This window comes from Drosophila erecta, unplaced genomic scaffold (assembly GCF_003286155.1).
Source record: "Drosophila erecta strain 14021-0224.00,06,07 unplaced genomic scaffold, DereRS2 tig00000021-arrow-pilon, whole genome shotgun sequence".
Taxonomy (NCBI): Eukaryota; Metazoa; Arthropoda; class Insecta; order Diptera; family Drosophilidae; genus Drosophila; species Drosophila erecta.
The window spans coordinates 4328064-4341583 of NW_020825198.1; the positions used below are offsets into that span (position 1 = coordinate 4328064).

The 13520-nt window shown below is 46.1% G+C and overlaps 3 protein-coding genes across 5 annotated transcripts; all 3 read right to left on the reverse strand.

The window, feature by feature from the left end:
* Positions 1 to 215: 215 nt before the first annotated feature.
* LOC6544763 (protein melted) lies at positions 216 to 8631 on the reverse strand. Of its 3 annotated transcripts, none has more exons than XM_026976565.1 (10): positions 7814 to 8631; positions 3789 to 3934; positions 3480 to 3731; positions 2608 to 3409; positions 1797 to 2551; positions 1496 to 1733; positions 1219 to 1388; positions 1025 to 1153; positions 677 to 958; positions 216 to 618 (listed from the first exon to the last, which is right to left on the reverse strand). In XM_026976565.1, the coding sequence occupies exons 2-10, from the start codon at positions 3891 to 3893 to the stop codon at positions 361 to 363; spliced, it is 2991 nt and encodes a 996-aa protein (XP_026832366.1). In that variant the 5' UTR covers positions 3894 to 3934; positions 7814 to 8631; the 3' UTR covers positions 216 to 360. The 3 variants fall into 3 exon arrangements, with proteins under 3 accessions (XP_026832366.1, XP_001971493.1, XP_026832365.1); XM_001971457.3 differs by having other exon boundaries at positions 1219 to 1370; positions 3789 to 3943; XM_026976564.1 differs by having other exon boundaries at positions 3789 to 3943.
* A 791-nt stretch (positions 8632 to 9422) lies between these two features.
* Positions 9423 to 11077, reverse strand: LOC6544764 (acyl-CoA-binding protein homolog). Its single transcript, XM_001971458.3, has 3 exons — positions 10999 to 11077; positions 10181 to 10209; positions 9423 to 9778 (listed from the first exon to the last, which is right to left on the reverse strand). Exons 2-3 carry the CDS (start codon positions 10190 to 10192, stop codon positions 9530 to 9532), a joined length of 261 nt encoding a protein of 86 aa, XP_001971494.1. The 5' UTR covers positions 10193 to 10209; positions 10999 to 11077; the 3' UTR covers positions 9423 to 9529.
* Positions 11078 to 11387: 310 nt separating this feature from the next.
* Positions 11388 to 12136, reverse strand: LOC6544765 (acyl-CoA-binding protein). Its single transcript, XM_001971459.3, has 3 exons — positions 11973 to 12136; positions 11863 to 11901; positions 11388 to 11735 (listed from the first exon to the last, which is right to left on the reverse strand). Exons 2-3 carry the CDS (start codon positions 11869 to 11871, stop codon positions 11490 to 11492), a joined length of 255 nt encoding a protein of 84 aa, XP_001971495.1. The 5' UTR covers positions 11872 to 11901; positions 11973 to 12136; the 3' UTR covers positions 11388 to 11489.
* Between the last annotated feature and the right edge of the window lie 1384 nt (positions 12137 to 13520).

The window sequence follows — 13520 nt, forward strand, 5'->3', positions numbered from 1 at the left end:
AAAATAACTGAAGCATTCGATTGCGAAAGCAAGCTGTTTGTTTAATACACGTACAATAAATAAGCATAAACTAAATACATATGTATAAAAATCAACTATAAATGATAAAAACAATTTCGCAAAATTTTTGAAATCCCTTGAAATGGTAAGTACACGCTAGATAAGTCTATGGTATATATCATATATATTGAATGATATATTGCATATATATATATATGTATATGTATATGTATATAGACGGCAGAGTCCTTTGCTCGCCGATCCTTTGTCTGTTTGTCTTTTGTGTGTTGCCGTTGCTCTGTCTTTACATTTACAAATAATCTCACATGGGTTGTTGGGATGGCATCGCATCCTAGAATCCTAGAAGGAGGGCTTGCTGCTGCCCATGCTGCGGGCGGGCAAGCTGTTCGTCTTGGCCGTGGGATTATCTCGGGCCTGCGAGTGGGCCACCACGATGCTGAGGCACTGCACCCACTCCTCGGCGTTCTTGCCGTCCTTAGGCTTGAGTATTAGTGTCTGGTCGGCGGTGAAGATCTCGAAGGCCTTGGGTATGTTACGCGCACCACGAGACACCTTTACCGATCGTATCTGGTTCACATCGATGCTCTCACCTCCGCTCTGCAATAGTTAAGCATTTAGTAATCCTCAGATAAAGCATGACTCTCGATATACTCACAGATCCTTTGCAGGACAAGTGCGCTCCGGACAAGGTGAAGTAGCGCGTTCGCCACCGCCTGAACAGTCGCCACTTGCCCTTCTTCTCCTTCAGCTGACCCTCGATCATGGGCTGATTGCTGCCATTGAGGAAGCCCACCGCCTTGTCCGGATGATTGCAGAGGAAGCAGCCCCACTGGTACTCCAACTCATTGCAGTTCGGGTTGGACTTGTCTGTCTTGGACACCTCGAACACGTCCAGGAAGCCCGAGTGACGCAGCTCGTTCACCAGGATCTCGCGGTCCTGAAGAATTTCAATATGAAGCAATTAATTTCACAAGGGACTTATTTTGCGGAGGGATTCACCCACCTTGACCTGAGGAAACTGGCTGGTGACCAGCTCGGTGAAGCTGCGGTTCTCGCACTTGAGTATCTGCCAAATATTCTTGAGATTGCTAATGCCGGACTCCCGCGTGCTCAGCACGCACTTCTCCTTCACCTAAAGATCACAAATAATTACAAAATGAAATGATGTTTTTCAGGCTAAAAGTTGAGAGCACTCACAAAATGCCGCACTTGAAAGTCCAGGAACATCATATGTATCCAGGTCTTGGGGTTCCGCGTGCGCATCGTAAAGCAAGTTTTGGAGTAGAGGCAGTGGGGACCACGAATCTGGCAGGCGAAGTGCAATTTGGCCACCTTTTTGGTACGACGCTCTGCAAATTCATTGGAAACTGTGTGATGTGTTTGTGTGTGCGTGTGGGATGTGTGTTTATGTGAGGGATGCACGGGCACAGGAGTTAGAGATTGAGGAAAGGATTGAGAGGATTCCAGCACTTACCCTCAATGCTGCAACGCGTGGGCGGCGGCAGATGCTGCGACACCTCATCCATGTACGACTTGATCGAATTGAAGTTCTTCTCGCAGAACTGCTGCACAGGATCGCGCATAATCTGGTATGGCTCAAAGGTGCTCATCCGCTGGTCCATGACACTGTTGGCATTCAATAGGGTCCTGCTGGTGTTGTCGCTGCGTCGAGGCGCCACATTGGTGGTGGGTCCCGAAACGATTACTTCGCTCTGTAAGTGGGTTCAGTTGAAACATCAGTTGATGTGCTACATGATCTGTTTGACATAGCTTACATTTCCGTTGACTGGCAGTTTCATCACTGACTTGGCATGGCCATTGCTAGCGGATTGGGGCAGCGCCGGGGAGGCATGATGGACGGATACCGCATTCTGTGTCTGCGTCGCTGGCAAAGTGGCCACCGCTGCCGATTGTGGTATGGAGATCGAGCCCACCGATTGGTTCAGTGCATCCGTGCTGTACTTCATCAGCACCGTGCTCGAGTTGAGCAGCGTTGAGGGTCCTTGGGAGTGCGGTCGCACCTTCGAGGGCGACGTGGTCACAGTCACGCCTCCGGAGGTTACAGGTATGCCGTGTCGGTTGTGTCCAGTTATGACCACGTTGTTGCTCAATGGCGGCACTGGGGTCACCGGCGGATTGCTGAAGCCGGTTGGGGTCTTCGGAGTGGCACCCGACTGCACCACCACATTCCCATTGGAGCTGCCTCCGGGTTGCTGGTTTATCTGCGAGTTACTCAGCCGTGTCATGCTCTTGTGCAGTCCTCCCACGGATCCACTGGCCACATTCAACCGGGTCACACTCCGGTGCGTATTGCTGGCGGGATGCAGGCGACCTGTGCTCCGGGAGTCACCCAGCTTCACCCGCCGCGTGTATCCCGCATGCTGCGCAGTGGGCGTGGCAGCCGACACGGGCGTGGAGCTGGCAATAGGCGCCGAGGCGGAGGCGGGAGGAGGCGTGGGCGTGGGCGTGGCACTGGCTACGCTGGCCGGTGGAACACTTGTTGTGTTTATAGACGGTGCGCCAATCGGAACTTTAAGGGATCTTGTTAGTACTAAATATGTACAAGTTTATCATAATTGAGCTCACCTGGCCTAAGGGGCGGACTGAGACTGGAGCTGTTCAAGCTGACAATGGTGACACCACCGGAGGTCTTGTTTCCCAAGCCATTTCCCACATCCTGTTGCGAGCTGAGAGCTGCGTTCTTCTGCCGCACACAGGCCAGGACCTTGTCGGTGAACAAAACCGGATGGGCGGAGCAGAGGCGAGTGGCCTCCTGTTGCAGAAGTGCCTGCGTGGGCAGGTGCTCCAGCACAAAGTCCAGAGCCTGCTGGGCCGTCTCCTTGCTGCCCACTCCCGCGGTAGTCATAATCTGGGCACAAAGCGGAATCGTTCCAGGATTTGTCTTAGCCGCCAGGCGCAGTTGCTCGAAATGGTCGACAAGAAGGCTGGGCGAGTGCTGGGAGAGCTTCAGCAGAATCTGCATGGTTATGCTGCAAGTGTCGCTATCGAGAAGGGAGCCACAGAGCTGCGGAACACACGGTTCCAGAACCTCTGGCGACTTCTGAACGATCAGCAGATACAGCTGGAACACCGCCATCCTCTCCTGCGGATCACACTGCGGCAGCAGGGGCATAAGCAGCGGGGCATGTGGCGCCACCGCCTCCGGAGCCACCTCGTACACCTGGGAAAGCACTCGGAGCAGGCCGTAGTTGCCGGACAGGATGGACTCCATCACGGACTCCGTGTGGGGGCTCAGCAAGCAGGCGTGATCGATGGCCGCCAGCGACAGGTAACTGGCCAAGTTGCGGGACAGCTCACGGTTTCCCTTTGGAAGGAACTGCACGGCGACGGGAAGGGCTATTTTCATCAGTTCTTTTTTGTCATAGTTCTAGTTAAAACAAAATAGGCCACAGTCATTAAAGGTGATCGACTTATGTTAAGAAAGAACAGTAGCTTACCAGGAAAATGCTGGAGATGATATCGGCGGCGATCTTGGCGTGGGGCGGCTCTTCCTTTGTGGTTCCCGAGGGTTGGAGGTTCCACAGCAGACAGGTCCGCAGTAGATCCACCAGAGCAGCACAGTAGCGCTCCGCGGTTTTTGTTTCCCGGATGCAGGACAGCACCCGCGTCACACAGATCTCCACCACACTCTGGTCATTGTTGTTCTTCACGTAGTCCGCATGCGAGATGATCGGACTGATCTCGGAAAGCTTCAGGGGATTTCTAGTATAAGTTTCGATCTTAGGATGGTGCTGTGGATAACCTACCACCTCCGTGATGTCGTCGACAATATCTGCATCCGGCACGGAAAAGAGATCTCCGGCTCTTGAGAGATCGCGTTTGGCGAGCACTTTGTTGAAAAGTTCGTGCATCGTGGAGAATTCCCCAATCAGTGTTCTTCAAAATTCTTCATCTGCAGCAACTAAAGAATATTTGATTTAGTTCTTCATGGGAAAAAATTGTATGTTTATGTATAGGGAACTTTGTGAAAATTAACTCCATAGTTTAATATTTTAGTACATGGGAATGCCTTAAACAAACTACATCCAATGAGAATTATTCGGACGTTTTTGTTTATTTTAGTCAGTGCATTTTTTCACTGCCATGTTTGGAATTGGCCCATTGCCAGAGTTCAGGCGCCTCTGGCAGCCACTTTTTATCTTATCGCCGGGCATTTGTATAGAGGTTTCGGCAAATACTTGTTGCTCCAGAGCAGTTCTATTCTCGATAGTCCCGAAAGTGCATACATAAGTAGTTGTATAAATATAGACAGTCCGCGAACACCAAATACTTGTTGCACTGCCTCGATGTTTATCTAAGATACTCTCAGCCAAGATGCCCTTGCTCAGCCCCTGATGCAATGCATTTTTCATGTTAATTGTAGCCATAGCCATAGAACTGGTGATATCAGAAATCCACGCGAATTATTACTAGCTAAAGCCACTATCTTTATGGCAATCGAATTTGGGTCAAATATATCTTTATGGAACCTTCAAATAATTCGCATGGAGCGCATGATTGGCCCACATTAATTGCCCAAGCTGGTTTGTTTACCCAAGAATCTGCACCATGTGGCCGGGCAGAAATTCTGCGAAAATGATTCGGCTCTGTTTCTGTTTTTGGTGGGGTTTCCCGCAAACGCTATTTGTGTTTGCCCACGTGCAGTTGGCCGCTTGTCTGTTTCGCTGATAGCACCGGTGAATTCTTGGCCAACTTGCCGTCGACTTCTTTGGACCTTCGTGGAATGCAGGTCTTTTGATTAGATGAGCAAAATTCCGGCAGGGATTAGCCGCGACTTAGCGGATCAGCCGGGAATTTGCTGGCTGGCCAAATCCGTGGGCGCTAAAAACCAAAAAAAAATAACAAAAACAAAAAGAGCTGACAGAAAAGTCATTTCGCGCGGCTGTCGCGCCATCAAGGAAGCAGACGCTAACGCCAACGCCTGGGTTATTAAATTTTCAAATAAAAACTGAAAACCGAAAACCGAAAACCAAAACCAAAACCAAGAGTTGCATAATCCATAGAGGCCAGTCAGGCGGGCAAAGCGGCTCTGCACGCGAATTGCAGACGGGACGGGTTGCTTTTGGTTTGGGCCTCTCGACGGGCGGACAAACAGCCAAACGGACAAGCGGACGGACGGACAGACATTTGCTTCCTGGAAATCGGGACAGAAGACAGCGACTGGGCTGCTGTGGTTGTTGTTATTTATGGCTCATTCGCGCTCAGGTTGCAGCACCAACAACAAACAGAAAAACTGGTTAAAAAATAAATAAAGAAGCAGCAACAAGTCGCAGCAGCAGCAGCAGCGGCAGCAGCAGCAACTTTGAGCGCCCGAGAGAAAATTAAAAGAGAAATAGAAACACACATATGTATGAGAAGGGGTACGAGCTCGGGTATAAGTAATGGATGATGGCGTTGGCTAAAACATAAACCGAAACCGGTGCGGCAGGTTAATACACACGAAGCCCCGGTCCCCAGATCGCAGAGGTGGCAGTGGAGGCAGAGGAGGCAGTGGAGGCAGTGGAGGGGCAGGGTCTCCAGATTTCGGAGACAGAGTGGAAACAAAGGCTGTGCCAAAAATCCGGGGGCCCATAACTCTTCGCTTAGATTCTATTTGCATTGCTCCACAAAATGGCAGAGTTCAGAAACGGAATAAGCCCGATCACTAAAAATCTTAGTTCGCCAAGCATTTTCATTGCAGTCGAACTTCTTGGACTGGGACAATTTGGGTCAATTATGGTGATTACCATTCGGGCGAGTTAACTCAAGCTTAAAAATTTCAAAATCGTACGAAATGCATGTTTGAAACCACAAACCCTTTTAGCTGATGAAAACTACCAAGACAGCTATGAGTTTTTTGCAGAATTAGTTAGAACCACAATTAGACTTCTAGGCTTAGGCCCACTTCAGCTAAATAGAATGTGTAATACTCGATGACGCAAAGTTTGTGAATATGAACTGAGTGAAAAGATATGCACGCAATTCGTAGATCTTGAACGTGACAAGATCGCAGTTCGACTTACAGAAGTCTGTCTGTGCTGGTGGAAGAGCGTGCGAATGACTCAATTCCCAGATGGCGATACCGATGCAGAGATGCCTCGCTATGAGTAACCCTACCTGTTGGCCAGGGCTGGACCAGCAGTCGGCCAAGTGGCACGGCCTTCGTGGGTCTCCTTGTTGGGAGTTTCCGCGAACCGGGCAGCCGGCTCACATAACCGTCACACTGGACGTATACGTATTCTGATCCAGCGAGCATTCCGCGCTTTTCCGAAACCGAGTCGCATTGCGTGCCTGGCCAGTGTTTGGTTCTTGTTTGTGCATTCCATTGTCATACCTGGCCAATTCGATGTGCCGAAGGAGCGTCAAGTGTCTCGGCTGCCCGCCACTGGCCACTGGCCACTTGCAACTTGCAACCTGCAACCTGCAACTTGCAACTGCAATTACACGTCGGTTCAAAGTCTGCAAGGCGCCTCGGGGGAAAAAAGGAGTTTTTGGCGGCGGACAGTCGCAAAACATACATAACTAGTATTAGTGGCTGTCGCTGGATAACTCGTTTTCCTCTAACTTCCACCGCACAATCCGTATTTGCGTCTGCGACCAAAAGGCTTCTGACTACCTGGGCGACTGGGATGCCTCTGACTGAAAATGTATTTATCTAGACAATTTGAAAACTGGGTTGCAAATGTCATCAATAATTACTGATGAAGGTTGGCTAGTAACGTGTTTGTGTGCGAATGAAAAATTAGTTTGGGTGCATGAATAAAGAAGTACGCTTATCAGTTGAATAACAATTATTTACATTTCCTTTTATTTATTCAGCAATAGTATTTCTGGGCGCAATGCAGACATGTGGCATTAATCTTTTATAAGCAAACTTTAATTTCCAAGTCAGAAGTTCCTAATGATCTATGAGTTAATTGTCTGAAAGGAAGAGACGATCATGTTTGACCACTTTTATTCAAAATCCGTGTGCATCAAAAATCAAGCATTTGCGTTCTTAGCCAATTATAAAAGTGTATTGCATCACCAGGTGAATTTTGTTATCTACCCCACTGAAAGCTACAAACTACCTACAAGTACGAATTAGCAAAAAAATTATAATTTATTCGTACCGCTACCCCTTCCCCTACCCTGCCCCTTGCCAAGTATTTGGGGACTGCGAAAAGTAAAGACAACATCAACACGGTAATCCGATCCGCAGACGAGGTGATTCGGGGACAGGAAGGAGTGCGATGTATGTTGAAAAATGAGCGGCGCGTGAAACTTATTAATGAAAAGGCCGCGAACGAAGAAATTGCCGCGAATTAGCCCAACAACAAGAATATATATACAAATATCCCCACAAATACTGGCGCACACATTTTGGCACTTTTTAATGGGCGATCGGATCGCTACCTGGCCAACTTTTATTTAAATATCTGATGAAATTGTGGAGCAACTCTGATCTGGGGTATAAACTCTTCCAAATCCCTATAAACTGCGCGTATGCAGTTACAGATACGAAACTTGTTCTTGATAAGCTCAAAAATTTATGAATGCATTTGCTTAGATACCAGAACACTATACCTAGACTAATAATTTATTAATAAACAGTAGTCATTCACGATAGGATAAATGTTACACTTTCGAACATAATGTCATATTCATATTAGGTTTATCGCTAAAGGGCACTAAAACACATTACAGTAAAAGGCCAACCACACACGAAGTTTCGCTCCGTTCGAGGCAACTTCAAAAAGTATCTTTCGCTCCACGAATTTGAATGCGGCAACGGTGAATGGGCGAAACTCACCGGATTGCATCTGCGGCTGCTGGCAGACAGCTGGTCATATCAGTATCACTTCGGGCGACTGGAACTGGTCGCAGTGGGATTCGGAGTGGGATTCGGAGTCGGATTCGGAGTGGCATTCGGAGCTAAGCCCGATCTTTGTCTGCGGTTCCTGCTCTCCGGATCGCTCAATAAATCGCTCTTGCAGCAGCAGCACAAAACCAAAAAAAAAAAAACACACAGACTTGAAAAGGTAAAAAGGTAGACAACGTTTGTGGTTGTTGCTGCTGCCGCTTTTGTTGTTGCTGTGACTGTGGTATTGTATTTTTTTATGGCTGCTACTTTTGTTAACTTTGGGTGTAGTTCAATATTAATTTAATTGTTGCTGCTGCTGCTGCTGCTGCTGCCGATAAAGCACAAATTCAGAATTGTCGTTGGCGTTACTTATTTTTTACGGCCGCGCTTTGTTGCCGCGCCAGCGCATTGCTTTTTATGCAAATTTTCGCATTTCGTGTATATCACGAAAGATATGTTTTTGTGTATTATTATTAACATATAAAATTTGTTGTTGTTTCTCAGTGCCGACTGTTACTGCCGCCGACTGTTGTTTCAGCCACAATGCCTTGTTCCACTATGCCTGATTTCTTTGTATTTTTGCTAATCACATTTTGTTAACACACACACACACACACGCACACACACTCGCATGCACAGGCACACACGTAGGCAGGCGCACGCACACAGCGAAAGGCGAGCAAAGCGACATGGACGAGCGCGCTGGCCAAGCGAACGCGTTTGGGCCCAAATAGAGACTGAAGTAAACTGAACGCTCAGTTGCTCAAACTGGCAGCGCAAAAGCAAACGCAAAAGCAAAGACAGACTGGCTGACACCGACTGGTTATTGTGGTTGTTGTTGCGGTTGTTGCGTTTGTGCTTGTGTCTGTGCTTGTTGCTGCCTATTTGTTTTGCACGATCGCTCGCTGAACCGAGTTCTTTTCGGAACCAGTTTCTTGGCCAATACTGGCACCTGTTTCAACACCCCTGGTTTCAAACCGCTGGTTTTCCACCTTGTGCCTGCCTGTCCCATGCTACCCAATATGCGAGGACTAACGTCTTGCGCATTAATGAGTTTCCAAATCCGAAAATGCCCTTTTTATGTGCGAACGTAATTCGGAAATACGAATCTCTGCTTCCTCTTCCTCTCAGCAAGATGTTGCTGATTCACCTGTTGCGCGGCTAGCAACTCTGCACTAGCAACATGTTGCCGTCGGGAGTTGTTGCAATGTTGCGATTGCATTCAAACAAACGCCACTTAATTCAGTGAAAATCGTGGCTAATTATCCAGAGCTTTCGTTAATTCTAACTAACCACGACAAGCAGGATGGATGGATGGATGGATGGGTGGCTCAAGGTCGAGGCTTTAGGAAACCTTCCCCTCGACTTTGAACCGCGTTCGAAGCGCGGTTTGAACAAACACACTCGAAGATCCATTAACGATGCACCGCTAACAGGGCGCCACTGGCCACTGGTTCAAAGTACTGCAAAGCGCTGCAGCCAGCCACTTCCTCTATTTGCCAGTTAAATAGCCGCAGGCCAAGCGAATGCAGCTCGTGTGAGTCAGCGGGTCAACACATTTTAGTACAAAATTAACATACAAAGTTTATTCCGCATTACAGGTAACATTACATTATAATAGTACAAGTTAAGATCGCTGCTTATTGGTGGGCATTGGGTTTATTTTTAGGCGTACTTGGCCACCAGGCCCTCCACGAAGCTGATGTACTCCTGCTGGGCGGCCTCGCTGCTCTTGCCCTTCTGCTTGTTCCACGCCTCCCACTTGGCCTTGCCCTTCAGGTCCAGGAGACCCGGCTTGGCGGTGTCGTTGTCACCCACGCTGGCCTGCTTGAAGAGGGCGTACAGCTGGAGGAACTCATCATCGCTGGGGCGCTTGGTCAGGCTCTTCACCTTCTCGGCGGCGGCGTTGAATTGCTAGGGATAGATGGAAAGCTATGTTAGTGGAGATCTATCAAGCTGGTCAATTAATGATATATTAGTTACACATTGTAAGCAGTCTTAGTGAGACCTTTGCAAGCCACTAACAAATATTTAAATATATTATAACAAAATTATAACTATTGATTTCAACTGAAAACTGTGATTCTTTAAAACAAAATCTTATTTGAAAAGCTGTCCCCGATTTAACGGAAGCACAATCTTATCTCATAGCACGACAAGTTAGTTTAAGAAGGAAAAGTTCATCGTTTTTGAATAGATTTCGATCAGTGTACAGCAATCGAACAGGTGATTAGCGGCAAGTCTATCAAGCAGCTAAGGCCCCAAATTCGTTAGACTGCTGTTATCAGTGCATTATCAGTTGGGAAAAGCACTTACCTCGGAAACCATTCTGGGTTAGATTTTATCTGCAAGTAGCGGAATTGTAAAAAACTTTAATTAGACATGTTTATAAAGTAGTTAGCTTAATGTGTACTAGCATAATAGGTAAAACCAGTTCCGCATGAAGATGCTGGCTGGCTGGCGTGTGCCAAACAGAGCCAGCTGGAAGTGACCTTTGGCCCCGTGGGGCGATCTCGACCTCAAAGACCCACCGAATGTTTGCTAATGGCTGTTTGTTTGTCGCACCGCACCAGCATCTTCGACTTTCTCCCAGCAGCAGTACATAATTCGAGTAGAACTGGGTAATTATGATGCGGAAGCAAACAGCAGACGCAAATGTTTGTCTCGGCGGCGAGATTTTTGAAAGGGAGCGGGCCACCGTTGGCGGCCGCTTTTGGCCGGCGAATTTCGACCAATTTGGATACGGACGTGGGCTTTGTACGTGTCGAGCACTGAGCAAAATAAGTGACACATATGGTCGTGCCAAGTTATGGCTACAAAAGCTTGCAGTCCCAAAATAAGCAATCATTTAAAGGCGCTCATTTAGTTTATGGGCGTTGCAAATGGCAAAAAGTCAAAGTGGCAAGGTTTTGAAGTATGGCATGTTCTGGAATATGCGTTTCGAAGCCGATTTTTGCACAATATTTTTCTCAGTGCCTGTTGCTTGGCGAATTTCCATAATTGAGTTCTGCTGCAGGTGTAGAAGCTCGCACCAAATGTCCACTTTACGTGTCACATCCACAATTAGTGAGCACTGATATTACCACCTATCAGCTATCAGCAGCTGTGTAATTGAATTTAAACTAAACACTTACTGGTGTGTTGGCTGCCACAGAACTAAACAGTGTCTGAATTCCAATCCGGCGGTGACTTTCAATTTAAGTCAGTCCACATCGCACGATCGCCCTCAACGAGAAAGCTTCTCCCCAGTGAGCAAAATAAGAGAGGGGAAGCTCCATCTGAAAATTCTCAGTGGATCGCGAAGCTTTCGGTGAAGTGGGTTAGGCAATCGCGCTGGTGATAATGCAGGTCTACTGATAACGATTTCGATTCCCTGATAATTCGTCCAACCAAACCGCTGCCAAGACACGTAATCTCGTTCGGATCAAAGTTCGAGGGGTCCCACCTCTCCCGAATCCCCAGCCAGTCGCACTATAATGCACGAAAGCTCCAATAAAATGCTGCCCGCGGTACAAACACCTGATTATTGCTCATATCTCTGGTAATCTTTATTGTTCAACTAAGTAGTAGTGATGGCAGGTGCATGGGGGGTCCGGAACCGTATCGCATCGGATCGGATGCCGGATTAGGCGTACTTGGGGGCATACTTCTCGTACACCTTCACGTAGGCCTCCTTGGCGGCCTCCTTCGAGAGACCCTTGTTGGAGCTCCAGGCCTCGTACTTGGCCTTCTCCTTCAGAGCCAGTGCGCCGGGCTTGTCGATGTTCACATCGCCAACGGTGGCCTGCTTGAAGAGACCGTAGAACTCCAGGAACTCGGCGTCGGTGGGCTTCTTGGTGAACTTCTTGGCGAGTTCACTGGCTTCCTCGAACTGTGCAGTGGAGCGAGGTAAGCGATTATTATGGGAATCAGTAATCATATAAGTGAATAATATGGGAGATTCCTTTTGGGCAATCTTTCACTTATTTGATGATATATCCAAGGTGCAGAATACTTACCGAGACCATGTTGTTAGTATAGGATTCTGGTTGGTAGTGCTGAAAATTGGATAGTAATAGTCCCAATTAAAAAGAGTGCAACCGAAAGGATCCTTCGCTAATGTGCTTACCGCTGAAAAACCAAAGACGATTGAATACTTCTGGGCCTTCCATTCGCGCTTTTAAAGCATTGAGACCCTTTCATTTCTCTATTGGTTTATTGGGCCAAGTCACATATTTCCATTTTGCTGGTAATCAGCAGATATCGATATCTTTATTTCACTAATTTCGCTGCCCAGCTACAATCGAGCGACATTGTCAAAGGTAGCGATATTGAAGATAGCCCCGGATACACTTATCGTTCATTGCATGTTCTGGGAGCCAAGGGCACACTCCTGTCGGATTCACCTGTGAATTAGTCTCCGGACTTTAAAACTCTTACGATTAGTTTAATTATCTATTGCTGTGGAAGAGTTTGTGGCTACTTGGTCAGCATCAGCTGATTATTGCAGAATTGTGCCCCTTCTTATTTAACTACTTCAAGCACGTTCCGGGAAGTAATAATTAATTTTTTATACACACACATGAACATGAACATGGATGGCCGGAATTCGATTTTCTCTTAACAAATAATTATGTTCACTTCCTAAAAGTGCGCTACGATTTTGTAGACAATTTTTCTTAGTGAAAAACTAAACTTTGTTATTGTATGATGTATATTTGATTTAACATTTTTTTTACTTTTTATAATAATTGTAAATTTCTATCGATTTGCAATTCTCTAAAAATATGCATACAAATTTCGAAATTTATTTTTTTGTAATTTTATTGTAATTTTCTGATGTACAACAGTTAAATTCAGTTGAAATTCAAAAAAATAAAGAAATTTCCCAAGGCTGAAGTTCTAAACTCCATAAGTCAACTTATCTTAATCGGATTTTGAAGTGGCATACCTCTAAATGTTTCTGGCGCAATTCTCTAAAAATCTGCATTCAAATTTAAAAATTAATTTTTTTTTAAATTTTTTGTAATTTTTTTGATGTTGAAATTCAAAAAATTAAGAAATGTCCCAAGGCTGAAGTTCTAAACTCCATAACTCAACTTATCTTAATCGGATTTTGAAGTGTTTCGGATACCTCTAAATGTTTCTGGCGCAATTCTCGAGAAAATGTTGAAATTTCTCGTTTGCACTTCCACGAGCTGAGTAACGGGTATCTGATAGCCGAGGAACTCGACACTAGCATATTATTTTGTTTTTGTAGTATTTAACAGGAAGCACCCATCACCGTATTGTTGATTAGAAATCCAATCAAATCAATCATTTACAATCTTACACGTAGTCTTCCGATGAGTAAGTTTTTCGCAAAAATACATTAGTAAATTATTATGACAATGGAGGTGGAAAATTCCCAGAAAGAACTAAGTTAGAATTTGAAAAATTCAACAAATTTAAATATAACTTTTAAATTTATTTATGTCGCCAAAGATATTACAATGGTCTATCAAAGATGTGATGCCAGGTGGGCAGTCACATGAGTAGTAGAAGAATCAGATAATTATGATGTGGGTAATATTATATTAATCATCTCATGCTTGCCAACGAAAACGATTAAAATAAAAATAAAATTTTTATATATGTACAATTTCCAACCCGATACAGCCTAATCAGATTAAGATAG

Coding starts and splice junctions, on each gene's coding strand:
- LOC6544763 (XM_026976565.1), bottom strand. CDS start 3,893: ATGCACGAACTTTTCAACAAAGTGCTCGCCAAACGCGATCTCTCAAGA. Junction 2,552..2,607: donor CAGTCCGCCCCTTAGGCCAG/GTGAGCTCAATT, acceptor GATCCCTTAAAG/TTCCGATTGGCGCACCGTCT. Junction 959..1,024: donor GCCAGTTTCCTCAGGTCAAG/GTGGGTGAATCC, acceptor GAAATTCTTCAG/GACCGCGAGATCCTGGTGAA.